The 12,904-nt window shown below is 41.0% G+C and overlaps 1 protein-coding gene across 1 annotated transcript in view; it reads left to right on the forward strand.

The window, feature by feature from the left end:
• Fbn2 (fibrillin 2) overlaps positions 1–12,904 on the forward strand; it is a 282,405-nt gene that overhangs the window by 16,474 nt on the left and 253,027 nt on the right. The window contains exon 5 of the mRNA XM_008841082.2: positions 5,684–5,779. Coding sequence (XP_008839304.1) covers positions 5,684–5,779 — 96 coding nt within the window. The remainder of the gene's footprint in view (positions 1–5,683; positions 5,780–12,904) is intronic.

The raw sequence follows: 12,904 nt of genomic DNA on the forward strand, positions 1-12,904 counted from the left end.
GTCTATTTGGTGTTCTGTATGCTTCTTATATTTGTATGGGCATGTCTTTGTTTAATTTTGGGAAATTTTTGTCTACAGTCCTGTTGAAGATCTGTTCCATACCATTATCTTGAGATTCTTCTCCTTCCTGTATGCCTGTGATTTGTAAGTTTGGTTTTTTTATGGTGTCACACAGTTCTTGTATATTCCCTTCTTGTGTTTTTTAAATTTTTTCATAATCTTTACTGAGTGGGCTAATTCATCCACTTTACCTTCCAGTCTTGATATTGTTTTCCATTTTGTTCATCCTATTGGTGAGGCTTTCTCCTGTTGTTTCTAATTGGCTTACTGAGTGTTTCACGTCCTTCATTTCAGCCTGAGTATTCTTCAGTATTTCTAGCTCTTTTCTGAATTCATTCAGAAGTTTATCCCTATCTTCCTTAAGTTCTTTGATTTCTTTCTTTGTATGTTCTTTAAATGCACTAAATTCTTTTATCATGTTTATAATTGTTCTTTTGAGTTCCATGTCCTGTGTTATCTCTAGGGAGTTCTCATTGTACTCCTCTAGAGGACTATTGGTATTTGATAGGGATATATTATTTTGGTTTTTCATGTTATTGTTTTTTCTTTGTGACTTTGACATGTGAATTTTCTTTGTAGTTTATAAATCTTGTGTGAGACTCAAGCCTTCCTTTGTTGAGTTTAGATCTTCTTTTTGTAAACTTTATGTGCCTTTGTGGTTTACTTATTGGGCATAAAAAGCTGGTTGGTCTAGGCTTCAGGTTCTCTCTTTTGATTTTATATTGGAGTGGCCTAATTGCTTTTTTCTTAAGGAGTTCCCACCGAGTCCCATGTGAGATGAGGCTCAGGTGATATCAGGCTTTCTCCTGTGGTATGGGTCCTCCAGGAAAGATGCTGCCCTCAAGAATTTGGGGGCTGGGCTGGGCTGGGAGAAGGGCCCAGGTCTCAGGAAGCAGGTGGCTGTGCCACCCAGGGAAGTAAAGGGAGGTGAGGGCAGGACCAGGACCAGAGGTTTCCTAGGGGTGGTAGGGAGGAACTGGGTCGGTTGGGATACAGAGGATCAGGAAGAAGTGGTGGCTCTGGGCCCGGAAGTTGGCCCTGGTGTCTGGGGTGCCAAGACAAGAAATGGGCCTGTACCCAGCCTAGGAGGAGAGACTCACCAGGGAGCTGGGAGGGTGAAAGTGGCTGGGGGAGTCAAGGTGCCCTGGGCATGCTGGATTTACCCAGGGAAGGTGCTGGGACCAGGACGTAGGAGGCTTTGCAGCCCAGGGAAGTAAAGGGAGGTGAGGGTGGGACCAGGCCTAGAGGGTTCCTGGGGGCCGGCAGGGAGGAACTGGATTGGCTTGGATGCAAAGGATCAGGAAGCAGTGGAGGCTCTGGGCCGAGAGTTTAGCCCTGGTGTCTGGGGTGCCCAGACAAGAAATGGGCCTGTACCCAGAGAGACTTTGGCGGGGTGAAAGAGGCTGGGAGAGTCAAGGCACACTGTGTGAGCTGAACTTACCCAGGGAAGGTGCTGGTACCAGTACACTGGAGGCTGTGCAGCCCAAGAAGCAAAGGGATATGAGGGCGGGACCTGGTCCAGAGGGCTCCTAGGGACCAGGAAAAGTGCTGGCACCAGGCCGCCCAGAGGCTTTGCAGCCCAAGGAAGTAAAGGGAGGTGAGCAAGATCAACATTTTGATGTGAGAAGAGGAAGAAGTGGGGCAAGAAAGACTGGACAAAAAGATAGGAGGAACGTTGGGTGAGCATGGTACCCTGGAGACAAAGAAGGAAGCCCCACAGTCCAGCTTTGGTCCACATCAGATCAACTTGTTTCATTCTCCTTTTAAACATTTTAACCTGGTTGAGAACACTTTTTCTATCTGATGTACTTGGATATATTTGTGTAGAAGTCACAGCCACAATTTTAAATGTGGCTTAGGCTCCCAGTACAGGGGTCTGTCTTATAAAAATGTATGCTTATCATATACCTCACTTAGCACATGGGCAAATGTCTGCTGATCAAAGTGTTAAGTATCGGAGCCTCTCCAGTGTGCATGCCCAGTGCACCGTCTCAGGCAGGGCGTGTGCTTCCCTGGGTACAGATAGCAAGGCAGCTCATCCTTCATCTGTACTCAGGCCTCTCCACCCTGCCCTTCCCTTCTCTCCCATACTAGGTATAACATCTTCTTCCTGGGTGGGCAGCATTCCTTCCATGATGGAAAGATAGGCACACTCAAGTTCTTTTCCAACTGTAATTCAAGCGTAAAGTGCTATGTCCATTAAGTTTTATTACAAAAATGTGCTTTTGTAAACTCATAACTCACCCCGAAAGAAGAAAACGCCCCTGTGCTGCGGCCGCCACGTTCTGCTGTGACTTCTGCTTTTCTTTGGCTGTTGTTCTTTACTGTGCCTTTGGACATTGGAAAACAAGTCTCCTTTTCCATACATGAGTTCCAGAAAAGGTAAATTAAGAGGTATGAAAGGTCATTAAGAGTACAGAAAAGAAGCCAACTGTGATGCACATTCTTTATCCCAGCACTGGGAAGGCAGAGACAGGTTGTCTCCATTAGGCGGATTTCTGTGAGGTCAAGGCCAACCTGGTCTACATAGTGAATTCTAGCCAGGTCTACACCTTGAGACCCATTTTCCAAAACATCCAACCAACCAATCAACCAACCAGGAGTATAGAAAAGCTACAGGGTACAGGCATTGCGCATTTGGTCCCTCATGCAGTTTTACTAAGTCCTCCTAAAACGTGTTTGGGGACCACTAGCTGGTATGAGGAGGGGTGCTAAGGATCAGACGGATGCTGGAGCACTAGATTCGTGGAGCAAGCCCCATTCTCTGCTCCTGGGATCAATCTGTCTCACAAAGTGGTAGAAAAGGAACTGGGAAGTGTTGAGCCAGGGCATGCATTGAAGGAGAATCTGAAAGCTTGCTAATTCTTCCTCTCACATGATTGACAGGAATAGAAGCAAATGCCTGTCAGTGGGTCCCAACCTTTCTGTTCCCAGGACCCTTATCAATATTTATGGTGTCAGAAATTTAAAATAAGAGATGCAAGAAATATTTACTAATTTTTTAAAATAGTAAATTTCTGTCATTTGTTAACATAAATGTTTTTATGAACAATAACTCTAGTTTCCAAACCCTCAAACAAATATGTTAAAAAGGGAGGAATTGTTATTCTAACCTAGACAGGTTAGATTAGGATTCATCTAGGTATAATGGGCTAGGTCTCTGGGCAAAGGCAAAGCTTTATCAGCTTTGTCCTTCATCCTGGGCTTTGTGAGCTGCTAGGGAAACTGAGAGACAACAGTCTTCTTTCTGCTTACTCAAGGGAGGGCCCAGTCACCGTCATGGGCAGACTGATTTCCGCATTTGTGTCTTTGGGGTATGTGTGCCTGTGAGCGCACTTGTAAGTATTTGCAGGTGTGCATGTGGGTGGGCGTACACATGGAGGCCATAGAATGATGATGTCAGGTGTCTTCCTCAGTCAGTCTCCACCTTATTTCTTGAGACATAACCTCTCACTGAACCTGGAGCTCACCGATTCAGCTATGCTGGCTGGGCAGGGGACTCCAGTGATCTGCCTGTCTCAGCTTTCCTAGTGTTGGGACTACAGGCATGCCAGGGTTTTTATATGGGTGCTGGGGTCTAAACATTGGCCCTTACGCTTACATGGCAAACACTGTAGTGACCGAGACATGTCTCCAGACCTATTTATGCAACAAGAAGACATGTCTGGGAAAAGTTATTTTCATTCAAATTTCCTTCCACTTGATAGCATTTAAAGAAGATTCCTTGCATTTTATTATTCATAGTCAATTAGAGTTAACTTTCTATACTATATGTGTTGGACAGTTGGAAAATCCTAAGTCCAAATCCTAGCAGTTGTTTCCAATTGAGCCTTCAAATCCTAGCAGTTGATTCCAAGAACTGTGTGGTCTACAGAGCTCTGTAGGAAGTATTTGTTATCTTTGACATTTCTGTCCACCCCCATCTTTCTCACACTCCTCATGGCCTTGACTCCCTTTCTCTGTCCTTTATATTGACTCATTTAATTTTTTACCTGCCCAGTATTTCAAGGCAATGATGTATCAGAAGTGCTACTTCGAACTTAGCTTGTGATAGGTGCAGAAGTCTCTATCACCAGGGAGACACATGTGTCCAGAGTCATAGAGCATCACACCCTTGATCAAAGTGTGACTATCGCAAGTCATCCCAAGGTCACTGACACAGGGGCAAAGATGATCTTTTATTTCTAAGGGCGTGTCACCTGTCTGTGATTGGCAGAGTGGAAATCACTCCATATACTCTGGATGATGATGCTAGCTAAATAAGGAGGCAGTAGGATGCCTTCATTTTTAGGTATCAGACTACTTACAGAGGTTTTTTATTTTAGCTATGTACCTCACTTGAAATATACACAAATGTGTTTTACTCCTCCCGTCGCTTTAATTTGAAAGAATTATTGCTCCTGAGCTCTGTCTTTGGGAGCACAGGCCATAGGCTATGATCCCTTTCTCTGTGAGGCTAGGATTTCCATTCACCAGGGTGTGTGGGTTGGAAGGCAAGTTCTTCTATCGGTGATGTCTCATGGAGAGGCAGGTTTCTTTAATTCAGCTGTCCCCACAATGGATGTTGGGACATTCATGTTTCAAGCGTTCTAGGCTGTGATTGTTAGGACTGTCTTGACCTGAGTTCTGACTGCTGAGCAGAGATATACCACCATGAGAGGAAGGTGGGAACAGCTTGGGCCCAATTCTAAGTTTTTGACTCCCACTGTACCTACTGAACCCCAATGATAAAGTAGTGGAGAAAATGTGTTCTGTAAATTTGTCACTACAGCTGGCCCTTTGTATCTGGGGGTTACGAGTCTCAACTTCAACAGCCACCAGTTAAAATTTTTGGAAAAAAAAAAGGTACCTGTACTGGACATGGACTTCTTTTTTCCTATTATTTTTCTGAAAACAACATAGTATACAGTTATTTACCTAGCATATGAAGTATGTAGGCATTACACTCTAGAGATGACTTTAAAGTACACCTGAGGACATGCAGAGATTATATGCAAATTCTGCACCAATTTACATAAGGGACCTGAACATGCATGACTTTCCATAATTGCAGGGATCCTGGAACCAATCCCCTATAGAGACCAAAGGTACACTCAAAGGGAATTTGGTCTGTGGATTCGCTTTATATTGAAACACTTGCTACACTGCTCATTTTTCCCTTTTCTTCCCTGACTTACCTTTTCCTTCTCTGATCTTTACCTTTCCTCCTTTGGCCACACCTCCTGTATGTTTCCATTCACGTTTTCCCTCCTTTTCCTGCACCCTGCTACCTAAAGCTTGCCTCATTTCCCCATATGTTATGCACTGTCTTACCTGTGAGAATATAAGTCATAGGACCAGTAGGACAGATAGTAGAAGGTTAAATACTGATATTCTGACTCTTGTCAGCATCTGAGCCAACCAATGCCTGTGAATCTAGGAACCTCATGCAAACTTAGGCTTCACAGTATGATACAGGTGATGGTTGAAGCTTCTCTGTCATAGTGCCCAAGCAGATCCATTTGCTTGTGTTTTAGAGACTTGATTTGGTGTTAAGAAGCTTTCTCCACAGTATCACCATTGGACCCTGCTGTGCTTAGAGATGGCTCATCTAATGACCTGTTTCTTGATGCTTTGTTTGCAGCTGTCTGTGAAAGTGGATGTCAAAATGGTGGGCGGTGCATCGGCCCCAACCGCTGTGCTTGTGTTTATGGATTCACTGGGCCACAGTGTGAAAGAGGTAAGAAGGTAGCAGAGATTTGAGAACCGTACTTAAGAAGGTTTATTCTATATTATAAATACATATATATTGTTATGCAGTAGAAATTCTTTTAATGAAATAGCCTTTATTCTTTTATTCTGCCAATAGCTTGAATGGCAAGACTATGGGGCATGAATCACAGCAGCAGAAGAGGCCCAGTAGTTTTCACTAGTGACCGCCAGCTCAGAAGCCGTAGCTCTATGGTGATATTGACTGCCTGCCTGATGGCAAACTCTTGTAGTGGACTCTATATTATAGGCACTGTTGGGATTACTGCCTCTGCTGTTGAAAAAAATAGAAGGATGTTGTTGTCTGAAAACCCTTCAAAACCCAAATAAAGAAATGTGCTGCATTCCATAAAACAAGTCCAGAGCTGCTGGGCTTCAGGTCAGATGTGATCAAGGCTTTCACTGTGTTACTCCATCTCTCTCTGCTCTGCTCTCCTGTTTGTTTCTGTTTGGATTTACTCTGGAGACTCTTGTGATTCAGTGTGTGTCAGCTCTTACTGTGGCAACAGTAACACGCTTCCTTATCCCATCTGTAGAGAGAAAGCCTGTCCTCTATTATTAATCAGTAACAGTATCCAGAGATATTTCCTGCTGGTTGAGTCAAACTTGGGTGCTTTAAAATAATCTGTGACAAGGAGTAAGTGTTACTACGTGGTATGTGGACTTAGCACTCGTTCCTGCAGCATCAGAAGATGTGAGCTTCACCACAGTGATGTGCAAAGGGTGGCTGGGATCTGAACCCAGCAGAGCTTCCTTTGGGCAAGATGAAAAGGTTGAAGGAATGTATGCTCTAGGTGAGTGTCCTGAACTGTCTACTTTATCCATGCAAACAGTCAGTAAAGCCAATATGAAACCAGTGTACCAAGATTTCAATAGCAATTAAACAGCGCATACCCTATCAGCATCTGAAAACATCCAGTACTGCTGCACTAAGTAACTTAGTTATTATATCCTAATAGCAGGTGTTACTATAACATACTAAAAAAGTTAAGCCATAGAAATAAAAATAAGTTTAAACAAAAGATAATATTACATTATCATTTGTTGTTATACACACACACAGACACACACACACACACACACACACATGAAAACCACATCTAAAGTAACTCCTTGGACAAGTAGAGTACATGGAGTTATATCAGTGAAATATTGCAGACATATTTGTATGGAGCCTTTGAGTTGGAAAGAGACTTGTTCTAAGACTTATGCTCATTAGCCACCTGAAACTTTGTCTGTGTATTCAGACATGAATATTGGCATTCTGATAAAGCAGGCTTGCTTTCCTAGCTACTTTTCTTGAGAATACATTGAGAAGTTAAAATCGCATGGTTAAATTTGGGAGGAAAGATATATGCTGACGTTTAACATATAAGTCTTGGTATATAGACACATCAAGATTTTATACTTTTCTGAATGTAGTTTAAATTCCCTAAGGCTAGAGGACATTCACAAATGACAGAGCTTATCATTGTTCTTAAAGTGAATTTTTGAAGTCTTTACCAGATGTTCTTTTTCGGGGAAGGAAAACTGAGAAATGTTAGCATAAAAAAATGAATTGTTGAGGATGGAATTGCACCAGTTTCTTAGAATCACATCAGGTTAGGATGGAGGGTAGTAGACTTAAAATTCAAGCATAATCCTAACTGGAGGAGACCATGTTCATTCCTTTGTGCAGTTCATCTAAGCTTTGCAGCCCTTTGGTTCTGAAGCGGATTTCAAGTTCAGTTCCTAATTGGCTGAGGAATATTGGCATTGGTGGGTAGGTGCAACTCAGCTTCCAGCATTATGTCGTTATTCCTCAACAGGTGCTCATTCATCAGATTTGCTGATCTTTACTCAATTTATAGGACTCCAATAAAGAATTACATACATTGCACATGTACAGTAGGATGTTTTCAGAAGAAATCGTAAAATTAGTTAATGAATTAACCTTCAGGACACTTTTTAAAACCTCAGTTTGTTTAAGTGTTTCTTATTGCTGCCCCTCAGTCATGAAAGTTCTAAAATCTCATTTCTTCCAGAGAAGCTGTTAGCAGTTTCCACTCTTTGATTACAACCATGAACTTGCTCATGACTGAGTTTTTAGATGTATATAATAAGTAATTTTCATAAAACTAGACTTTGTAATTTGTCTTAAGGACTGTTGAATCTACATACGTGGAAGGAGAATGATTCTTTTATGTTGAGTTTAGCAGTAGGCTAATCCACCCTGTTAATATTTAAAGTTCATGTTTTCATCCAGTTGCTGAATTTCAAAATACATGTTCTTTATTTTAGAAGGAAAAAAGAGCTTCATAAAATTGAGGATATTTTCCATCCTTAACATAGAATACATATAATTTTCCTTTCCACTGGCTTCCTGGGATCAGAGGCCGATAAAGCAAGCCTACTGCTGCGGTTATCTGGGTTCTGGCAGACTGGTTTCTGAACTGGAGGTAGTGACAGTGGTAGCTGACGACTGGCATGATGATTGTACTTATCGTGAGTCTTTGGAGCTGGGTGAGCTGAAACTCTTTGGTGGCTCATCACTCTTGCTGGTACATACAAAGAGCTTTTATAGTTAGCAATAAAGAGAGAAATCTGATGGTGACATGCTGACTGTAAAATGCAGACAGCCCAGCCCAAAGCCCATGAAAGTATCCAATTCTTTGTTGCTTCTTTCTACAAACAGATGAAAGTGTTGTAGCTCCTGTACACCGGAGAAAAACCAGAAACAGAGTCAGCATTATGTACCAAGACTTGATATTTTTCCCCATGATGCCTAAAAGTGAACCTTACTACTTATCAAAAGAAATTTAGAGGAGACAAGCTGGAAATAATTGAGTTTACCTAAGGGATTTTTGGACAAAATTAAGTGATTAATCACCAGTGTGATCAGCCACAGTCCTTTTAAAAAAATTCTTTGACTTAAATGAACACTAACTTCATGACTGAATTTTTCTGTGAAGACCGTGTATGAGAAATATATCACAGACTGTTTCAGTTACATATAAACTGCTGCTACAGATTATATTTTTCATGTTTTCCCTAGGAAAATGTATATATTCTGTAAAATTTCAAATACTCTGAATCCTAGTGACATTTCCTTTCAAATTTACATCTTTCCAACCACCATAATAAGGTGCTTTTGAAAAAAGAGGACTGAGGATTACTTTTCAAATCCACCAATATTTTCAAGAAAAGCCCTTTTGAAAGAATGCATTTCCAAGGACAAATTGTGAGATCAAGTTGCCAGTGTTAACGTTTGTAATATAGAAACTTTCAAGCTCTAGGTACAATGACAAGGGGCTGGCTTCATGTTGGGGCAGCTTTCATAAAATCATGCAGCTGCAGAGACTTACGTCCAAAAGTGTGCCAAGGTGGAGTCCCCAGCGTCACCTGGAGCCCTGGAGCCACAGGGCTCTGAACATGCCCACCTGCCGAGGCTTCATTATCAGAGCCCTGATGGTGGAATTCTGCACCACTGTGCCACTGTTTATTCCAAGCCTTTAAAGTACTTGCACACATCCCTTCCTGTCTGGTTCAATATGAACATGATACAGCACCTTCTCCAGGAGATGCCAACACAGTCTACCATGTGGATGGGCATGATTGCAGGGTGAAGACTCCTTAGAAAGTCATGAATTACTTGCATTTTTGTTCACCCTCACATGTCAGGAGGTAAAATAATTGTGATAGCCTCTAAACCACTCAGACCTTGTCCATATTCTCTCAAACAAGATGAACACATTGAGAGTTGCCTTGAATTCTAGGAATTGTGTAGACTAAACCCTGTTTGTTTGTAAACAGGGTTTCCAAACAAGTGACTCATACACTTGATAATTGGTGTTAATTTCAAGGACTTGGAATTAACCCATGCAGGGTGGGTTTTTATAGCCTAGGGCATTTTAGTAGCACAGCATATTAGTAACATGACTAGGAATACAGGAAAGTTTGGTGAAGAGAACAAACAAATGTCTAAGCAATATGTTTTATTAAACTATATATTATGCTTTTATATACAAAATATATGTATATTAGAAAATAATTTAGAAAATAAAACAATATAAAAGAAGAAATTGCATTATGCATAATTCTTGGCTCAGAATTAGTTACTGTTGCTGCCTTTGAGAATATAGTTTGAGTCCTTTTATCCCTACTACACATGAAGTATTTTGACAGAATGAGATCTTGCCATTCTTATTAGAATTGACTCTTCTGTAATATGAAATATACTTGCATTCCCCCTCTCCTTTGATATTGTTAGATCTGTTACAGGCTGTGGTATTTGCACTGTACCCTTTAGTTACTGGAAAGTAAGGGATGTGCGTTCTCTACACCAAGCCTCAGACATTGCGAAGCTGCTTCCCAGTCTCTCAGACAAGGAAGTTTTGCCTGGGTCAGACCTGTAGCACTGTGACTGAAAGGAAGAATGGGACAGCATGCAGTCTGATTCAGGACCTCAGCCTTGATGACTGCACCATATCCGTCTGCCCAAACTGAATTTCCTGCCAGTTCACACCTAGGGTCTTTTTGAGTTTACTTTTTTGTTTGCTTTGTTGTTTTGTTTTTGATACAGCTATGTGTGATTAAAATGTCTGCACGTAAATCTGTATTCTGGACTGTACTCTTAGACTACACGCTATAAGAGTGATTATGGAGTCACTGGATGCATGAGAACAGCCAAGAATTCGCTCTGCTTGGTTCATTTCTCTAGAAGAGCTGAGACTTTACTCTCCTTGGCTCATTTCCCTCCAGAAGAGCTTCTTTCACGTATTACTTTCATATTGTGCATGGAAAGTCCTTTCTCATTCTCAAATCTTATAAATTTCTATCTTTTCATGTTTTTGGTATTTTATTTATTTTTATCTTTTCAACCCTAAATTAAAATATTTAGCTAAAGTACATTTATTTATGAATATCTCATGTTTATTCACTCAAGTATTTGCTAAGAACTTACTAAGTACTTGGGACTCTAGTTATCAAAACTAGTGTATACGCCATTAGTGAGAAGCAAACTGTCTACTTTAGAAGCAGAACTAGTGATCCCCCGTAGTATGCACAGTGGATACCAGAATAGGAGTAGAAACAGGCGATGAGCTCAGAATGCTTCTCAGCTAAAGGGGAATTAGAACAGTGCTCTTGTCAGTAAAATGGATGAGAATGAAACAAAAAAACTCATAAAAAGAGGGAAAATGGTCTCAGACTATCTCCTATATTGATGTGACAAACTATATTATGACTCAGTCTTATGCTAACATTATTTAAGCTCCATAATTAATTACACTTGCCATAGTTACTAAGATGGTATTTATTTTACAGAAATAAAATGTTTCCCCTTTTCTTGCACTCTAAAGATTTTGTAGAATGAAAATTGCGAGGAAGAGAGGTTAGCAAGTGCAAATAGCAAACCCACATATGATCACAAGTGAGTGTGCACAACCTATGAGTGTATACACACACATTTTAGTGTGCACACATCTCTTATGAGTGCACACACACACACATCTCCTAACATGTGCACACACACATTTCTGCACTGATGAGGCCATTTGGAAGAACATTTTATAACCTTGTGCTCTGTAAATTAAACATAACCTTAAATAGGCATCAGAGAAATACCAGAAGATCCTTGAGAACTTCATGTTTTGGCACTGGCTCATCTTGAATGCCATTAAGAAGAAAAGGCAGAGAAAAGGAGGAGGAAAAGCAGGCAGCGAGAAGCAAAAGCAAAATAAAAGGACACAGGATGATAGAAAGGGAGATGTGATGCTGAAAGAGAATGGAATGCAAAGAGGTACAATGCTGAAGGAGCATGGGATGCAGAGAGATGTGATGTGGAGTGAGCATGGGGTGCAGGGTGTGTGATGCTGGAGGAGCGTGAGATTCAGGGAGGTGGGATGCTGGAGGAACATGGGAAGCAGGGAGGTGTGATGCTGATGGAGTTTGGGATGCAGGGAGGTGTGATGCTGGAGGAGCATGAGGTACAGGGAGGTGCGATGCTGGAGGAACATGGGATGCAGGGAGGAGCAATGCTGATCAAGGCCTGAGATGCTTGGTTATTTTAAGGAAGGACTTGAGTTCTGGAGAAAATTGATTCATCATAGTCATGTGGGAAAGGCCCTGACGTTGGATTCTTGGTTTTAAACCTAAGCCTCTCTGTTCACGTCTATAGAATAAGATATTTTCCTATTTCCACACACACACTCAAACCACCTAAATTAAATGAAATACTGTTGTGCAGGAGTTAGAATTAAAAATAGTTGTGGATAGATGGGTGGGAGTTACATAATGTACACCATATATTAAAAAAAAATCCCAAACATTACAAATTTCTAAATAACACTTGTTTCCAGATAAAGAATGGTAGTCCTGTAGTTAACTCATAAAATGATTGGGAGGATTGAATGCAGTGATACCTGAGACCTACACAGAGTGTCTGCCATGTGGTGGGCAGCAGCCCACCATTGTGCGGTGTATTTTATTATTATGTGTTGTGTTTTAAGAACGTGGAATGCACTAAAAAATTCAAAGGTTAATATTAACATTATCAGTCCTCTCTAATACCTGTTGCTACACAGGTAATATGTGTCTATGGGAATTAAATGGCAACAGTATAATGCCTGTCATCCAACAGATGATGATAATTGATGATGTTTTTAATGGTTCACTGTTATCAGAAAGATAGCTGTAGTAGCTGCTTATTCAAAATACAATTTTCAAAATTAAAGATTGAATGGGAGAATCAATATGAACCAAGTTACACTAATGAAGTTTAGTGCTGCTTTTATTAAGAAGAACTTGGGATAAATAGGGTATTTTGTTTGTTTGTTTGTTTGTTTGTTTTTTAGTCCTTACAAAAACTTTGTTGAGAATTTCATACATGCATATAAGGTGTTTTGACCAAATCCATGCCCCCTCCCTCCCCTCCAACATTCCCCCCTCTGAAGTGGTAACCCTAAAATCTTTTAAGGATTAGACACAAGATCTCAAATACTTTCGACATTTTTGGCCTTTGGAACAGAATATGTTGCTAAGAGGCCAAGGACATTTTGACTTTTAGCCAAGAAACTGGCTACTTTTCTTTGAGGCCTTTTTACCCTAATTGCCTAGC

Source organism: Nannospalax galili, unplaced genomic scaffold, assembly GCF_000622305.1.
Source record: "Nannospalax galili isolate Female #2095 unplaced genomic scaffold, S.galili_v1.0 scaffold490, whole genome shotgun sequence".
Classification (NCBI taxonomy): Eukaryota; Metazoa; Chordata; class Mammalia; order Rodentia; family Spalacidae; genus Nannospalax; species Nannospalax galili.